The sequence below is a fragment of the Vigna unguiculata genome, chromosome 11, assembly GCF_004118075.2.
Source record: "Vigna unguiculata cultivar IT97K-499-35 chromosome 11, ASM411807v1, whole genome shotgun sequence".
Classification (NCBI taxonomy): Eukaryota; Viridiplantae; Streptophyta; class Magnoliopsida; order Fabales; family Fabaceae; genus Vigna; species Vigna unguiculata.
Genome location: NC_040289.1, coordinates 35,556,447 through 35,568,631, shown reverse-complemented (window position 1 = coordinate 35,568,631; position 12,185 = coordinate 35,556,447). Strand labels below are relative to the sequence as shown.

Genomic DNA, 12,185 nt, shown 5'->3' with positions numbered 1-12,185 from the left:
GTCAGAGGATGATTAAGCATTGGTTAGGTGAGTCAATGGTCAACTCAAGATTGAGAGTACACAAATAAAACAGAACTCTAAGTTAATTTATTTTGAAAATAAAATTCAACCTAAAATACTAATTCTTAAAAGCGATTTTAATTTATACAAAATTTAGGAGAAAGTCACGATAAAAAAAAAAAAAAACTTAAAATTTTGGATGATTCTAGAGCGCCTATTTAGTTGGAAGTTCATTGATGTGTTCACCTTACTCAATATTTATTATTATTATTTATTTCGGATATGTGGTCGACATATGCTTCCTGTGCACGTGAGCACACCCAACCCGAACCCGGACATGTTGCAGCAAAAACTGAATTGGATAATCCGCAATGGGTCCGAATTTTGTAAGTGGAGAGAGAGAAAGAGATTGGTTCTGGTTTTGTTTGGAGTCTCCTCGGTCAAAAGAACACGCAAAGCAAACCACCCACCCCCAACACAACGCCACACAACACAAACCGTGTGCAACACAAAGAAAGTCGGTGTTAACCTCCCTCTCTTCCAAACCCTAATCGCCATCCCCAACCCTCGTTTCTATGGTCAGTGATTCCTATTCCTCGCTTCCTCCTTCCAACAATCTATCTCTCTTTCATTTCCAATTTCGACACTTCCCTAATTGTCTAATTCTGTTAATTCTTATTTTCTTAATTTGATTTTAGCAGACCGAGTGCTGTTGGGGCCGCTATGTGTTAGCTTCGTCGTCGATTCTTCGTTTCGTGATTCTCCTGATTCTCTTTCCACCAAATTATTCGGTTTGACGCCATGGATTTGGTACCCAGCGTTAAGGTGTACCACGCATCTCTTACTTTTTCACTTTATGGACTCTAACACACTTTCTGGATTGATGTGTAGATAGTACAATTGATCACTTTCCTTTCACTACAATTCCTTTGGAACTAGCTGATTGTGCATGGGATTGCAAATTCACTTTGCTTTGTACTTATCAATAAATCATTGATGCAGATTATAATTTTGATTTCTTTTGGTGATCAGAGAAGTTCGAGAGGTTTAGAGATTAAATACGAGAGAATTGTTTGTTTTGGAAACTGACTTTGTTTGCACGGATAATGGAGGACTTTTCACTGCATAACTGTGCCTTGTTCAATTGTTGGATTTGTATTTTTTTTTTTGTTCTTTATAGGTTTGGTAATGTATTATTTACTTATTCTGTGACTGGTATTATTTTCCTGTGATTTTAACTGCTTAGTATTCTGATTTGATATTATTTATGCTGTGATTGATTATTATTGAATAATTTGTGGGCAATGTAATTCCATGGTTGGATAATCTTTAGGTATTCAGTTTTTGTCATGTACTATGTATAGTTGGCATATAGATATACTAGAGGTTCATTTGCATTACCTCTGCAAACTTCAGTGATATATTTGGTTCTTTTTTTGTGTGTTTTTATTTGAGTATTGGGTTCTATGTTGTGTTAATATTGAGTTATGCAATTATACTTTTCTGATCAATTGAATCTCCTGTAGGAAAAATTGAACTATTTTCGTATTAAAGAGCTCAAAGATGTGCTCACTCAGTTGCACCTTTCAAAGCAGGGGAAGAAGCAGGTGAGATAATAAAAATAGTACCATGTCTACTGTTTTTATTTCTGAGTTTTTTTCTGTGATGAATCCTTTATGCTTTTACATTGTTGTTTTAGTATTTTAGGTTGGTCTCCGTGTATTATTTCCTTTTAATTTCTGGATTTAGATCGCTGTCTTGGAGTTTTGGTATTATGTAATGATGCCGGTGTTTCTTTTTGTAGGATCTTGTTGATCGAATATTATCTGTACTCTCAGATGAACAAGGTAAAATTATACACATGCACAGACACACACAACTCAACCTTTGGGTCTAATTCTATCTTATACGTTTAGTTAGTCTATCTTCACAATGTTTGTTTGGGTTGTGATTGTGCCTGTACATTTAAAAGTTACACAATATATGCTCTTAGAAATATGCATTGAATCTAGTTGTTAATCACACACAATAGTGCTGTGATTACAGTGTAGCGGAAGTGGCATCCTGACACTCCCAATGAACTGTTTTGATGGTAGCCACATGTTTTGTGGTCATTTTTGCCACAGAAGTGGAGGCATGAATTTCTTTTTTGTTTTCTGGTTGGACTGACGTCAGTAACTTCCTGTGAGGCAGAGGTGATCTCAACTTCTGGTTTGGCAAACTCTACGCAAAGAGTGTTTTCTTCCTAAGTTTGGGGCTGTAGTAGGATTTGGACACGTTTTTATTTTTCTGAAAGATAGTGGATTACGATGTGGCTGCTGATGGTGGAGAAATGGGTGTTGGACCTGCAACCCAAATTGGGTCACTCTCCATCCGGAACAGTCCTACAATTGTGGAGGGTTTTTTGTGAATAATCATACTGTATACTTTTATTTAACCATTGAGTACTCTTCAAATATTTAAGAATATTTTAAAATTATAAGACTATTAATTCTCAATAACTATATATTATGTAATAGTGACATTTATATATGCTCAGAAGGGTAAGTTGGGGTCTATAGAGGAGGCCTATGCAATATTCCGAGTTATAGTAGCAGAGGGAAACTCCTGACTGAACTTCTCAGATTGAGCTTCTTGCACAAGTAAAAGAGACTTGACATTTCAATTGACAAAGGATCATTTAAAAGAATAATATACCGTTCGAAGCAGAGCTATGAATCATTGCGATGAAGGAATTATATTCCTGTGGAAGACCAGCAAGGACTGTACAAATGTGTTATTGATAAGAGTCAAGATTGACAACAGCTAGAAGTGACTCCACAACTGCTTTGGTCTTAAGTAGGTATTCAGAGATTGATAGATTTATGTGATTTCTTGGTGGTACACAGTTCGGTTCATAGTTGCATGGCTTTTGCTAGCAAATTTTCTGAAAGTAATTATCAATTTTCCCACACTCCACACGAGTGTTTGCAACCAATTATTTGAGTGATAATTGATTCAGAAAAAGATGAAAGAAGCCAAGAAAAGAACATTTGATCTTGAATTTCACTAATTGTTGGTAGTGTGCCGAGACAATGTTGAGCTCTCAATCAGTTTCTGATAAAAACTTAGTTGGAATCAGAGGGATAACTTCAAAGCTACAAAGATGATACGATTTGGTACTCTGCTTTTTACCTGCTGTTTCGGTAGCAAGAAAATTTTATCATCAAGCTCAATGGAGAATGATGCATAAAGTGGATTGTGCAGAATAAGACTGTGTGGATTCAGGGTAGTGGTACCATCAAAGAAGTATCTCTGGCAGAAGGTTCTGGAACTAAAGGTTGAGTTTCCATTAGAGAATTCAGGCCCCTTGTAAGAAAAGCAGCTCTTGATAGCATAGAGAGGGGTTTCTGCAAAAGTTTTAAAGACTAATAAAGTATATTATTGTTTCAAATGTCGGTACAAGTATTATATATATATATATATATATATATATATATATATATATATATATATATATATATATATATATATATATATATATATATATATATATATATATATATATATATATATATATGAGAGAGAGAGAGAGCACCATAGTTCTTACTATCATACTGAGTCGGCATGCAACTTGGTTTTTGTAAAGGGGAACTATTACACATATATGAGCTGTATGTGTGTGTGTGTGTATGTATATATAAACAAAATTTGAAAATAAAAAGTATAATAATTGAATAAAACAATTTAATATTGAAAATTTAATATCAAGTTAAAAGAATATAACATATCATTGAAAAATACATTTTATGTTGTATATTAGGGTATAAAACTGTTAAGAGTTGTTTAATTTGCTCCTATATTAACTCCCTTTTTATTGATAAATTCGAGCTGCTTGTTTTACCCCGAGCTTGTATATGAACCCCAAATTTTATTTATTTCACCTGTAGCATTTGTATTTAAAGCTGGATTGCGTATTTTCTGGGAGTTATGGGCCACTTTGTGGTATAATTCAGTGAATCATAATGCATTTGAATTCTTGTGCACCTGATTTAATTGTGATTTTTATACATAGAATACATTTTCATGTGATCCTTCCTCTTTCCACTTTTAGTTAAGCAATTTGTTTTTGCTCTTCCCAGTTTCAAAAATGTGGGCTAAGAAGAATGCTGGTGGAAAGGAACAGGTGGCAAAATTAGTTGATGATACCTATAGGTCAGTGTTAGAAACGAAACTCTGTATTATGTTATTTTCTAGCTTTAGTACGCTTCTGATGCATGCAGTCACACTTGGCTGAGCTCACATAAATGATCTGGTAACTTACTATTAGGTCTGGTTGAAGCTAGTTATAGTGCTCCATATTTGCTGTAATTATCTTGTCTCTTGTTTTGTTAACTTTTATTTTATTAACATTTGTTTATTTCCTTTTTTGCAGGAAAATGCAGATATCTGGGGCCACTGATCTAGCATCTAAGGGACAGGGGGCATCGGATAGTAGTAGTATAAAGGTGAAAGGTGAAATTGATGATTCCTTCCAGCCAGATACAAAGATTCGCTGTTTATGTGGAAGTAGATTGGAAACAGAGGATTTGGTCAAGGTGTACCATTAAATATGTTTCTTCTTTCTTTATGATCTAAAGAATTGTATGCATCCACAACAGATACGATTTATTTAGCCAATTTGATGATCTGGTGCACTTTTCATTAGATATCCATTCTTTTGCTTACATATGGTTATTTTGAAATTCCATTTTCTTGTCATATTGCAGTGTGATGATCCAAGATGCCAAGTGTGGCAACACATCAGTTGCGTTATTATTCCAGATAAACCTACAGAAGGCATCCCACCAGTTCCTGATAAGTTTTATTGTGAACTATGTCGGCTCACTCGTGCTGACCCGTAAGTCAAATTTTCTTTTTGTTTTATCTGGCAGCTAGATGCGAAATAATGATTTGTTTCAAAGGTTTCCCTTGTCTTAACTTTTTTATTTTTAATTTAGTGTTAAGAGTTTGTTTGTGGTTGATATTATTTGCTTATGATTTACAATTTTTCAGTTACGATACTTTGTTGGCTCTGTGAACTGGCTATTTAATTCTTCTGTTCTGTTTATTGGATGTTCTTCCTTTATTTTATCTTGTTATATTCTGTCATTATTGTCAGGGATAGTCTGTGCATTCTATTATTTAGTATTTTTCTGTTTTTTTTTGCCAGTTAACTTTGCTCCTTCTGCTGTTCTCTGTTGCAGATTTTGGGTTGCAGTGGCACACCCTTTACTTCCTGTGAAGTTAACAACAACCAGTAATCCAACTGATGGGTGAGTACATTGTGTGGGTATTAGACATGATGTAATTGAGTTCTTGATCTTACTAACGGAATGTCTTGGGATTTAGATGTACCTTTTGTTGCTTAACTAGCATGTAAGGGAATAAGATGCTCATCATTCAGGCTTGAATGCTTGCTTCTTTTTGTTTGGAGTGGCGTGTCAATTTCTAATTTTTTAGCACAAGTGCAAGTTCCTTGACTTGATAAGTTCTTTGCTTTCTTTAGATGATTTACATACAGAGTCATGTTATGCTATTTGTAGGGGTTGTAATGTTGAGGCAGTCTACTGTGTATGTTTTGTTAATTAAAATTCTTTAGCTGTTGAGTTTTGTTTAAAGTGACATAGGCAACTTTGAAGGAAGGTCTGCTTTAGTGCCACCATAGGTTGCAATGGTATGTTTATATTGTTGAATTTTGGCCTTTCACCATATTCCACAATTGATTATACTGTTCTGTAGTTGAATTACTCAGGAAAGTAACCTATTATTATTAAGTGCATGTTTGGACTAAAGTGCAATTTCCACCATGTCTTGCAAACTGATATTGAGTTTTCAGGCAAAATTTCAAAGTGCAATTGCACTTTTGAGTGTAATCACACATGTCACATAATTCAGTTCACTCTCCTCTCCTAACTGAGTTCGGAGCACCTTAAACTGAAACCAAACATAGTTTAAGAAGTGAAGACTTTCTCCTTTTGTTTTTCTTCTTTTTGTATCTCCATGTTTGTCTAAGTTTTTATTAGGTGGTGCTAATCTAATAAACTTCATTTTCTTTCCAATACAAAAACTAGTGACCCTGTGAAATAATTATCTAGTCTATGCTTAAAATATAATTTTCAATGTGGCTTTCTGCTTGACTGGCTTAACCATATTCCTATTTAAATTGTTCAGGACCAACCCTGTGCAGAGTGTGGAAAGAACATTTCAGCTTACTAGAGCAGACAAAGATTTGGTTTCCAAACCGGAATTTGATGTTGAGGTTGGTTTGGATTTTCAGTTCATGGTGGGTTAATGGATATCCTTCTGTGCAATGCTTTTACTTATTTATTGAAAAAAATGACAAGTAGGCTTGGTGTATGCTCCTAAATGACAAGGTTCCATTCAGGATGCAATGGCCGCAATATACAGACCTGCAGGTCAATGGTATGTTTGAAGTCGTGCTATCCCTACTATTAATGAATTTGGTTTCATGTTGGCAGTCTGGTTTTAATTTTCACGGAATATTATTCACCTGGAAACAGAGCTTTTAAAGTAAAACCCTTGTAGTGAAATCTATTTCGATTGGTTTGACTTTTATTTGTACAGGTGTTCCTGTTCGAGCAACTAACAGACCTGGTTCACAGTTGCTTGGAGCTAATGGCCGGGATGATGGTCCAATTGTATGTTTGGTGTTATTTGTAGTTGTGAATCGTATAATTATTTAAATTTGCCACACAAAAGTTCATATACTGTTTGTTTTTGATTTATTCAATATCTTATTGTATTTCTCATTTGTCAGATCACGCCATACACAAAAGACGGAATTAATAAGATTTCGTTAACAGGATGCGATGCTCGCATTTTTTGTTTAGGGGTTCGTATTGTTAGAAGGCGCAGCATACAGCAGGTAGATTGCATTCTAAGCTTGATAAATATATAAGCTAAATATTTTGAAGTGTTGTTGGTTTCTTAATTTAGCCTTGTGATATTGGAATAATAAAGATTGAAGTATCTCCTTGTCTGATATTGGGCCTGAGTTTCAAATGTTGGTCCCTTTTAGTTGATTTCTTAAAACTTAAAACATGACAAAACTAGGTAGGTTTATGGTTATCTTTCTTGTCAATTTTGAATAGCACCTAAACATACTTAACCTAGGTAGATGTTATAGAAAACCTCAAGAAGTGTTGCTTCTATTCTAAAGCAAGTTAAAATATTTGAAGTTTTTTTCTCGTTTCTTGGGCGTTCTTTTTGTTTCAAATTGTCTGGCTTGTGAGAATTTTTTTTAAAATAAAAGAATGCTGAATTTTTTCATATTGATAAATATTACTAATAAATAGATCTGGTATGTGTTTTGACCTAGTTTGCTGGTTTTATTTTTTTGTGTTGTGTCTGGTTTAACTCTCAGTTCATTGGTTACTAACACAGACTGGAAGTCTGATTGACAACTTTTGAGCCAACCAACAGTCTGTATTTAGATGTTGGTGTTGGATTTTAGTTCCTACTTTGTTGTGAATATGTTTTACGCAAAACTGCTTCCCTTTTGCTACTGTTGCAAACTTGTTCAATATTTGAGGCTTTGTTTTGTAGATCCTAAACTTAATTCCAAAGGAGTCCGATGGTGAGCTATTTGAAGACGCTCTTGCGCGGGTGTGTCGTTGTGTTGGGGGTGGAAACGCAGATGGTGATGCTGATAGTGACAGTGATTTGGAAGTGGTTTCAGATACTTTCAGTGTCAACCTTCGTTGTCCTGTATGGCTTTCATTAATAGATGGGTTATTTTGGCAACTCATGAAGTCCTACTAACAGTTTTTCTATATTTTGGCGAAATTTTAGATGAGTGGTTCAAGAATGAAGATTGCTGGAAGATTCAAACCTTGTATACACATGGGTTGCTTTGACCTTGAAGTTTTCGTGGAAATGAATCAACGATCAAGGAAGGCAAGATTCCAAATGTTGTATGATTTGTCTACTCCCCTCTGATTTTTTATCTTCTGATGAACTGAATTTTTTCTACAGTGGCAATGTCCTGTATGTCTCAAAAACTATGCTTTGGAGAATATCATCATTGACCCTTATTTCAATCGCATCACTTCTATGGTAGTTATTTAAAAAATTAATAATAGTTTCTAATGTTCATAATTTTCTATTTGACAAAATATGTAGCCATTATTTAATTTGATTTGGTGGCACAGATGCTAAATTGTGGTGAAGAAACTACTGAGGTTGAGGTGAAGCCTGATGGTTCTTGGCGTGTGAAGACAAAGGGTGAAAGTGAACGCCAGGAATTAGGGAGTCTAGCGCAGTGGCATCTTCCTGATGGATCCCCATGCGTTTCAGCTGATGGAGATTTGAAGAGAGTGGATACATTGGCATTGAAGCAGGTCAAACAGGAAGGTGTTTTTGACACTCCAACTGGTTTAAAACTTGGCATCAGGAAGAATCGCAATGGAGATTGGGAAGTCAGTAAACCTCAGGGCACAAACACATCTTCTGGTAATAAATTGAAAGCGATTTTTGGAAATCCCGAACAGGTTGTTATTCCGATGAGCAGCAGTGCTACTGGAAGTGGCCGGGATGGTGATGATCCTAGTGTAAATCAGGGTGGTGGCGGGCATATTGACTATTCCACTGCAAATGGAGTTGAAATGGATTCTCTGTGTCTCAATAATGTTGATTTAACGTATGACTATACTGGACATGGCACTTCAGCTCAGGTGGGTGGTGCAGAAGTTATTGTTCTTAGTGATTCTGAAGAAGATAATGATCTCTTGGTATCTCCTCCAATTGCGTATAGGAACAATCAAAATGATGCTACAGATGGTTATTCTGTACAGCCACCTGTAATGGTTGATTCGTACGCTGATGATCATAATCTTGGTGGAAATTCATGCTTAGGACTCTTTCCCAATGATGATGATTTTGGGATGTCTTCCCTGTGGTCTATGCCTTCTGGAAGGCAGGCTGGTCCTGGATTTCAACTATTTGGATCTGATGCAGATGTGTCAGATGCATTGGTCCATCTGCAACATGGTCCTGTGAATTGCTCTTCATCACTAAATGGTTATGCATTAGCGCCTGATACTGCTTTGGGATCTGGTGGTATCTTGCAAGATTCCTCTGCTGGTCGGTTGGATGCTGATTTGAATGGTGGTTTGGTGGACAATCCATTAGCATTTGGTGGTGATGATCCCTCACTTCAAATTTTTCTCCCCACTAGACCAGCAGATTCATCCATGCAGAATGAATTGAGAGATCAGGCAAATGTGGCTAACGGTGTCTGCACTGAGGAGGATTGGATATCCCTAAGTCTTGGAGGTGGTGCTGGTGGTAACAATGGTGATGCTTCTACTCAAAATGGATTGAATTCTAGACATCAAATCCCAACCAGAGAAGTTGGAACGAATACTTTGGATGATACTGGTTCGTTTCTCTAACCTTACTGAATCAGAATATTTATTACTTTTTTTAGTAACAAATATTAATGAAGCAGAATTGGGGGCATATTCTTTTTTGATGCGTCATTGACCATGTTTCTTAAATCAGTAAAAGTAAAAGAAATAAATAGTTTTTTTATAAAATAAAAAGTGTCCCTGTTCCTTGTTATATATGTAATATACCATCAAAGATATATTGGATTATAGATTAATGTGACATTTTGTCATAACAAATTATCAAATAATTTGATAATATAAATTCCGTTAGAAAACACAGCATTTAGCCTTGAGAAATTTAAGGTCTGGGACAAGAATATTTATTGCACATCCTAGTAATACTTAAAAGAACAAAATGGTTGACGGTTTTGAAATTTACCAGATAGTAAGCGTATATATTTGAAATATAATAGTTTCTCAAACATCTTTAGGCAAATAAAATAAGCATTTACATTTACAATATATTGTGGAAATATATGCATTCTTAAAATTTTATTGGTTTTTCTTTTATGGACACCTGCATGCCTCTGCTATCTTTTTGTCTCAATCGTAGATGGAAATATATTATATAGTTAGTCTTTTGAGATGGTGGGTTTAATTCTTTCATGCGTGATTTTTAGTACATTCCTAAGCTTCATATCAAGTTTGTTTGAGGGGCTATGAAGGAGGATTGGGAGCTGGGTATTCAGTTTCTTTGCATCGAGCACTGCTATACCTTCTGTTAAATGGTTAGAAACCTTCAAATGTTTAGTTGTGGATTTGCCAAGATACATTATACGGCTGTGTTAATCTGCTGCTGCATCATATCCTTGTGACAGAAAAATGATTTTTTTAGAACTCTACTCCTAAAATCAGTCAAATGCTCATAATTTGCTTAACAGATGGAAAGTTTAAATTGTTACTTCTATTACTAGATAGTACTAAGGATGTTAACCTCTAAACAAAGTTGAGGAGGTTAGTGTTCCTCATATCTTTCATGCATTTTGCATCTTCCTCATCTTTCCTCACTTTCCTCATTGTGTTCGGTTCCCCTTTTCTGCTCCCTATCAGATAATTGCATTTTTACTTCTGAGATAGTGACTATTAATGCAGTTTTGACATTTTTTATTTTTCCGGTACTTTTCTTGATTAGTTATTCCTCTCTATGCAGCTTCTTTACTCCTTGGAATGAATGATGTTAGAACTGACAGGCCAAGTAGGCAAAGGTCAGATAGTCCTTTCTCATTTCCTCGCCAAAGACGTCGCTTGTACCTTTCTATTGATTCAGATTCAGAGTAAAAGTCAGACCTTGTGTCTCAAAAACTTTAGGTACTCTTCTTAAAACCAGATTTCGTATTTATTAACTGAAGAAAGTTGAGAGGCATTTTTGGTCCTCATGAAATGGCAGTTAATACATATATGTGGTCTAAGGCATCTCTGGTGGAACAGAGCTACAAGTTACCCTCCCAAAATGTTTGCACCCACCCCATCGACAAGGATGTTGGTCGTAATGATTCTTTGTGCTTGGTATCTAAATTGTCTTATGTTGGTAGGCCAAGCTGGAGCTATTATTCCCATCATTTTTCGAAGAGGGTGTGCTGGAGGTATACTGCTGCTTTTATTGTATAGTTGATCATTCGAATATGGTAGTTTAAACTTTGAAATTTGGTGGGACATTATATCAGCATTTTTGTCTCTGCGGAGAGCAATAACCTGTAAATGATTTAGCCATATCAGATCCAACAGTTAAATCAAAGATATTGTTTCTCTTAAGTTGGTCATTTTTCTAGAATGTTATGGTGTTATCATTCCTCATCACATCTTGACGTTGATATTTATTTATTTATTTTAACATATTTAGTCATCAGAGGTGCCTCCCTGCCTGCCTACGCCTGACTACGTGTTTTGTTTGCACGAGATTGATAGGAGAAAGAAGGACAAGGAACCTCTCCTTCATCTTTCCTTTTCAGCCCTCGGATGTAATTAATTGCATGGATGTGATTGAAAGTTAAAAAAAATTATATCTAGAAAATGTTTTGACTTAGGAATGTTCTGTATCCGTTTAAGGTTTCTTATAATATCTATCTTATATCTAATTGAGAACATTTGTTGTGCACACGACGGTAAGAGAGATGTAGGAAAGGAAAAAAGAATATCGAATTTTTGTAAATAAATTATAGGAGGGTTGGACCTCTTAATATGATTTTTGAGTAGTATTTTTTCGTCTACAGAAAATCGTCAAACTAATTTGATTACTAGTATTAATATTAATCAACTATATGAACGAGAATAATTATATATAAAATGTAGGGTTGTTGTATTTATAAAAATGAGATTAATATTATAACTTATTCTATAATATTATTAGCATTAAAATAAATCTCGCACAACTGTATCTAAGTTCATCCAATTCTATTTTAGTTTGAATATAAATAAGATTACATGGATATTATTAGAACATATAAGTAATATTAATATTACTCTAATAAAATAAAATAAAAAACTGATTATATCTTTTAAAGAAAATAGATATCAATGAAAAGAAATGTACGAGCAAACGATAGGCTATCACAAGAATAAATTAGACCAAAATTAAAAGGAGAATATATATGATTTGCTATTATATAGAGATTTTTTATGTATATATCTTGTTTTAAATTTTATTCTTTAAATATTTTTAAATCAAAATAATTATTTTATCAATAAGTTTAAGTGATTTCTTTTTTTAAATTTAACATTTTTTTAAATTTAACTATTATTTTAAACTAAAATAGA

At 34.6% G+C, this 12,185-nt stretch overlaps 1 protein-coding gene across 7 annotated transcripts; it reads left to right on the top strand.

Annotated features, from left to right (window-relative positions):
- The first annotated feature begins 404 nt into the window (after positions 1-404).
- On the top strand, positions 405-11,454 carry LOC114170739 (E3 SUMO-protein ligase SIZ1). Of its 7 annotated transcripts, none has more exons than XR_003601133.1 (19): positions 405-578; positions 702-825; positions 1,527-1,607; positions 1,805-1,847; positions 4,122-4,194; positions 4,415-4,577; positions 4,749-4,879; positions 5,226-5,294; positions 6,193-6,280; positions 6,369-6,444; positions 6,607-6,680; positions 6,800-6,907; positions 7,588-7,749; positions 7,834-7,938; positions 8,017-8,097; positions 8,193-9,420; positions 10,052-10,159; positions 10,582-10,739; positions 10,819-11,228. XR_003601133.1 is itself a non-coding variant. In XM_028056288.1 (18 exons), exons 2-17 carry the CDS (start codon positions 802-804, stop codon positions 10,707-10,709), a joined length of 2,634 nt encoding a protein of 877 aa, XP_027912089.1. In that variant the 5' UTR covers positions 406-578; positions 702-801; the 3' UTR covers positions 10,710-10,739; positions 10,819-11,228. The 7 variants fall into 7 exon arrangements, 3 of the variants coding, with proteins under 3 accessions (XP_027912089.1, XP_027912088.1, XP_027912090.1); XR_003601131.1 differs by lacking the exon at positions 10,052-10,159 and adding an exon at positions 11,272-11,454 and having other exon boundaries at positions 406-578; positions 10,819-11,014; XR_003601132.1 differs by having other exon boundaries at positions 10,582-11,228.
- The last annotated feature ends 731 nt before the right edge of the window (positions 11,455-12,185 follow it).